This window comes from Limulus polyphemus, unplaced genomic scaffold, assembly GCF_000517525.1.
Source record: "Limulus polyphemus unplaced genomic scaffold, Limulus_polyphemus-2.1.2 Scaffold4157, whole genome shotgun sequence".
Lineage (NCBI taxonomy): Eukaryota > Metazoa > Arthropoda > Merostomata > Xiphosura > Limulidae > Limulus > Limulus polyphemus.
The window spans coordinates 46,239-52,864 of NW_013669767.1; the positions used below are offsets into that span (position 1 = coordinate 46,239).

General features: G+C 32.3%; 1 protein-coding gene across 1 annotated transcript in view; it reads right to left on the minus strand.

The window, feature by feature from the left end:
* Positions 1-634: 634 nt before the first annotated feature.
* Positions 635-6,626, minus strand: part of LOC106470683 (CTD nuclear envelope phosphatase 1A-like) — a 35,447-nt gene continuing 29,455 nt past the window's right edge. The window contains exons 6-7 of the mRNA XM_013931243.2: positions 953-1,064; positions 635-645 (exon numbers count right to left, since the gene is read on the minus strand). Coding sequence (XP_013786697.1) covers positions 635-645; positions 953-1,064 — 123 coding nt within the window. The remainder of the gene's footprint in view (positions 646-952; positions 1,065-6,626) is intronic.

A 6,626-nucleotide genomic window follows, 5' to 3' on the forward strand; every position in this document is an offset into this window, starting at 1 on the left:
GGACAAATAATAGTAATGTATTACACAGAAATGAGTTACTGATTTCTTACAAACAAATAATAGTAATGGATTACACAGAAATGAGTTATTGATTTCTTATGGACAAATAATAGTAATGGATTACACAGAAATGGGTTATTGATTTCTTACGGACAAATAATAGTAATGTATTACACAGAAATGAGTTACTGATTTCTTACAAACAAATAATAGTAATGGATTACACAGAAATGAGTTACTGATTTCTTACAAACAAATAATAGTAATGGAGTACACAGAAATGAGTTATTGCTTTCTTACAAACAAATAATAGTAATGGATTACACAGAAATGGGTTATTGATTTCTTACAAACAAATAATAGTAATGGATTACACAGAAATGGGTTATTGATTTCTTACGGACAAATAATAGTAATGGATTACACAGAAATTAGATGTTTTTGTTCCTGAAAATTGGATTTCTCAAATTAAACTTATCAACTTAAAAAGTGTAATACGGGTCTACAAATTAATTTATAATAGAAGGAATGTGGCTAGGATAATATCTAGAGTAGTTCTAAGGTAAGAAGTAGAGAATTTAGATTTGGATAGTCAATCAATACAGTTGTGGGAAAAATAATAGTTCCTAATTTTTTAGACGTTACCTGGATAGGAAGAAAAATATTAAAAAATAATGCTACATCACACACACAGATTTTTGTGGTCAACGAGGATAGACAGAAAGAATTTGGATGCAACAGCTGTGAGTGGTGGAAGTTCTGTTTCACAACCTAAGCAGTGATTTTCAAATTCAAAAATAATAATGATTATATCTTAAGTAAAACGATTTCAGTTATTTAGTGATTAGGGAGGAAGGTGTTAAATTTTTCAAAAGGTGGAAAACATAAAAAAGTCACACGTGTTCACTAAAACACAAATGTTTCTAATAATATTATAATTCAGTGATTCTACCTGGATATGCTCTGTAGGCTCCAGGGGAATTATCCAAAATAAATATACTCGACAAATCCTCCGTAATGGCCGAGAGGTCTTTGGTGTAGCTACCACAGTCACATGTGCAATGCTGAAACATAAACAATAACAGTAGCAAAAAACAACCACCACAAAAACAAATAATGTAGCTATTAAAGATTGAATTAGTCAGGTAAAAATTTACTAACACCTACTTTTTCAAACCGTCTATAGTAACAGGATGTGTCAATATTATTCTGAAAACACATTATATTTTACTTTATAAACTACTATTGCTTCTTTATACGTAATGTTTAGAACTACTGTTAACTATAAAAAAAACACCTACAATAAAATACCAAGCATTAGAGTGGATTTAACAGATACAATTTTCATTGTGTATATTTTATTTATTCATTATCGCTAAGTAAAATCAACCAAACCCTATCTAGACCAGAGGTTTATCAATGACATCCCTTGAGATTTTCCTTCTGAATGTAGAAATACTTAAACTGCATCAAACTTAGAATTCACTTACTAATTAGTATTGAGCTTTGACTTAAAGATATTCCTATAATATGAGTTAGTTTTGTATATTTTGAAATTTAAAACATTTTGTTTTGAGGCACTGCTTCCAAAAACAATACTTTTTTTTTTTCCAATGTTGATTGGAATTTCCATTTTATACATCCAGTCAGTTTTAACATGATCTAGAAGTTGACCTTTCAAAATGGTCTCATTACTTTTGTCAGGTAAGGTACAAATGGTACCACCATTGCCGTTGTAAGGCTAGGTAACAAGTGTGTCACCATTATCTTTGTCAGGCAAAGTAGCATCTGAATATTCTGTTGCTACCTATCATACACACTAAACCTAACTAAGCTCACATGAGGTCTTTTCAAGAATAAAAAGAATGACTAAGAAACTATAAAACAATTACTAGATCTGTTATTTATACCCAAGTCACCTAAATTTCTCATTAGATTGTTCATCCCTACAGGAGTTCCATGTAGTCGCTTTCCAACAGACCCACTAACTACTACTCAGATCATTTTATTTTCTCTAGACAGACGGATATAGTTTTATAATTTACTCCATACAATCATATTTCAATGTTGCCTGTAGCTATATTCAATGTTGTGCTTTATTGGTAATTGTTCAGATCACTTGCTGTTACATTATAGCAAGGTAGAAACAGTGTGGTATTTGTTTGAAGTTAAACACAAAGCAACACGCTTGGCTATCTGTGCTCTTCCCACCATGGATAGCAAAACCTAGTTTCTAGCATTGTGAGTCTGCAGACATACCGCTGTGCCATGGAGAGGGGGGGTCAGAGTGTGGTACTAAAACCAATGAAAAGAAAAACATGTACGTAAAAGAAAGAAAATTTTATTCTAAAAGGATGACAGGTCCTTAGCAAATATCAACCTATGCTTTGGAATGGGCAGAGAAAAAAAATTCTAAAAAATAATAATAATAATAATAATAAGTGCACTGTTTATAGGTGCAACACCTCAGGGATTTGCAGAAAGTTGGAACATTAATTTTTTCCATTTTTTTTGAAAATTACACTAAATGATGCAAAATTAAAAAAATATATTAATTCAAAAACATTTTTCTATGTTTAAAATTGTTTAAATACAGTTTGAATCATTACTTTTACTTATCTTTTGAAATTCAATATATAGATGTGCACTTTACACCTGAAAGTGCTCACTGGTTCATATAGGGTTAATGCACAAGTGATAAGACAATTCACTGACTTTTTAATTTTTTCCAATGTGTAAGGCTCAACAGAGATGTTAAGACAATTCCCTGACTTTCTCCAATATGTCAGACTCAACAAGTGATGATAATACTATTTCCTGACTTTTACCCATGTGTCAGATTCAAAAATTGATAAGACAATTCCCTGACTTTCTCCAATGTATCAGACTCAATAGTGATAAGAAAATTCCCAAACTTTTTCCAATACATCTGACTCAACAAGTAATAACACTATTTCATGTCTTTTACCCATGTGTCAGACTCAACAAGTGATGATACTATTTACTGACTTTTTCCAATATGTCACACCCAACAATCAATGATAAGTCCATTTCCTAAGTTTGTTCAATGTGCCAGACACAATAAGTGATGATAAGACTATTTCCTTACCTCCACCAATGTGTCTGAAGTCACAGCCAAAGATAATATGTTCCTAACTTTGATCAATGTCTTAAAACACAAAATAACAATAAAACATACTATAAAAGTAACTATTACAACAAAACAGACACAGATTGAAAACTGTTTGTTTGATGATTTGTTTATAGCAAAGCTACTATGGCTAACTGTCAACCAGATGGAAGGCACCCATCATTAATGTATGGCCCATTCTTTCATTAATGAATTGTGTGACTGATCACCACATTATAACACTCCAATGCAGAAAGGACAAGCAGTGCTGAATTTGAATGCTACAACCTGCAGATTGTGGGTTAAGCTTCCAAACCACAAGATCATACTAGGCCCCAGACATGTGGAAGGCCAAGTTAATGCAAGTTTCATGTGAAAGTCAAGGATGTTATCAATGTTACATTTAGAGCCTCTATTATTAAAAACATCATTGTTCATTCTTTAATCTCACCCTGGATGCAGAATTTGGCTATTTCTGAACCCTGTCACATCCATTCTTGAAAGAATAGCTTGAAAACCCGATTATCTGTTCTTAAAAGTTCTGTCCATCTAGCTCTGGCTGTTGGAATGATACGGAAATAAATACTCAAAATACATAAAATAAATGATGCCTGCTCATAATGAAAGTATTACTTCATATAAATTGTGCCTAAAATTCTCCACTGCTAAGACTTGCCATGCATGAAAAGGGAGTTACAACATAACTTCATATCAGTTACTACTGGTCAATAATTATCATCAATCGTTTTTTAAATGTCAAACGTTACTCAAGTTCAGGTTGATGGAAATCCCAAAACTTCATGAGGACTGACAGTTTGAGCTCTAACTGATCAAACAACTGGAGTAAAGAGATCACCCAAGAGTAAAATCTTTATTGTACATGTTTATAGCCTCCTTACTTTGTGACAATAGTTAACCTACAAGTAAGAAAAGTAATTTGTGTCTAAGGAAGGTCTTCCCAACATGTTTATGTATACTGAACATTTTGGTTGCTCTTGTGACAAACAAGGATACCCATTCACCCTCTTGCTACAGGCTTGGTCAATGTGACCAACCTTGTAACCCTAAAGCAACCATCATAGTTTCCATACCATAACTTTTAATATGTTCTGTGTATCTTCATGAAATCTGGAAAACTATTAATAAGCATTATAAGTCTTTCATACACAAAAAGCAGATTTTGTAACTGAGTGTTTTTACAAAAACGTAGTCCATGAATGTATAGTCAGAGCATTGATTGCTCCAAGTGCAAACTGATTTTCATGTTACAATTAAAAATACTTTTCTTCATCTGAAAATTGTCATATTTCATTTGCATAATCCCTAAAACCCCCTATATAAAGATTAAAAGTTTGTCTTCAGTAAAACTTCATATTTTATCTTTTATCTTCACCACCCTAATTCAATATGCAGCCAGTCGATTTGAGTGACCCTGTAACCACGAAATTATCGGTTTTCTTTCCAGAATGACTCCAGATTGTAACGTGGAACTACAATTGTTTATTCTAAAGAGCTTAAAGCTTGTAACAGTATACATCTGTTTATACATACTTATATTTTTTATTGCCCTTTGACCAATGTCTAACTAATAATCCTCCCCTCACAAGTTGTAAATCACTCAGTGAACACATATCTCATGTTACAATATTGAATGACATAACACACAAGTATACTGAAGTATGTCATAATTTTTTATTATCTTACCTAATCTAAACTTATCGAACCTGACAAGTTTATAGTTTTTACATTTCGGTTCCTTTTATAATATAAATCGATATAGAAACACAAATGTCTCTCTCTCTCTGTCACATCTTTAAAGCTACAATCTCCAAACTTGGGGTACAGATACAATTTTGTGCAGGAATTCACATGGGCCATATGGCTGAGGCCTCAGAGGCTGTTTTGAGGCCAAAGTGACTAATATAGCAATTTTGGGCAAATAGGACAACCAATTGGTCTCAAATTGAAAAGGCCAGATTTAACTGGTAATGTGTGATCAAGACGGCTATTATTTACGTTTCTTTTCTGTGTGAGAACTTCTTATCATTTTATCCATGATCAGTTATGTGTTAAAATGATTTAAAAACTTCATGGAACCTTCATTTGTGCTCCCCCCCCTCTTTCTTCAACACATATATGCCTGCTCTCTAACTCCCCTGAACTGAAAAAGGCTGGTGCTTCCTCTGGAACATGCACACACACACTCCCTCAACTACATAGGATTGCTTCAGCCATATTTTTTGGTTTGCTTGCGTGTACTCGCAAGAATCTGCTATACAATGACTTTACAAACACGTTTGGTATCGTCAAGTTTTCATTTACGTTGTGTTCCAACGAAAAGAGAATAAACCAATTCTTCATTAAATTGAACGATAATAAAGTCAGAATACGCTGCAAATAACATTTGACCCTAGAGCAGAAATCAAGACACCAAAGGGTAAGAAATTTTGTTTTGGAAACTTGAAATGTCATGCAAGAAGCAGGAGCAACGTATCCAGTTTTGCCTTGATTAAAATAGCTTTAAAAAATTATTATTATTTTTTGCACATTGCCATTTTCATTGATTTTAATCAAAATATTTACTTAGGAAAAGAAATCATTTTGATTATTTTGCAAAAAATCATGATTACTATGGTTGATTTAATCAAAACAACTCAGGATATTTAAAGCCATTTTCATCTGAGCAACACCAGGTACTCTGCTAGTAAAAATATACATTAAAAACAAGGAGTATATCATTCACCTATGACCTCATTTTTTTGTTGTCAGTTGCTGATAAAATGTAACCCTACTTATTTATACTAATGGTTCTAGTACAATAAATAGTTTTTATTTACTTACATACTGTACCTAAGAACACATAATAATAACACACACAAAGCAAGAGTGGCAAGTGGATCTAATTTTCTAATTTATGACTCCATAAACAAATACGATTGAAGTTTATACAAATTATGCTGTGCCTTAGTAATAACTATATTATAATGCATAATGTACATTTACTTCATACTTTTTGGAGGGGTGGTATATAAATTAGAGAAGAGGTTAGACCTAGAGAACAAATGTCACAATTATCATACTAGGGGAGATGGAGAATTCTTTCAAACATTTCTTTACAAATTTAAAAACTTAAAACTTGTATAATTTTAAGACTTGATTTATTAACTACATTCTGACACCAAGTTCATTCGTATACAATGATGATAAAGTGGTTTAATTAAATTTTGAATGAAACTCCCTAAAAAGTCATGATATGTGCACTTCGGGCTACCTGTAGAGAGAGGGTTAACACTGTTGTTCAAATTACAGGGATATACAGAGCCAATGAAATAAAACCAAGTGATCACTGTGAACAAGCGTTTTTTTTCATTATGGTCTTAACCAAATTAATTTCTACCAAAGTGTATGGTAAGTGAAAGCTTTAGTTGTATTCTTTATGGTATACTGCATTTACAAATTGAGGAAACCCTTTGTAGGTTGTGGCAGATATATGTTA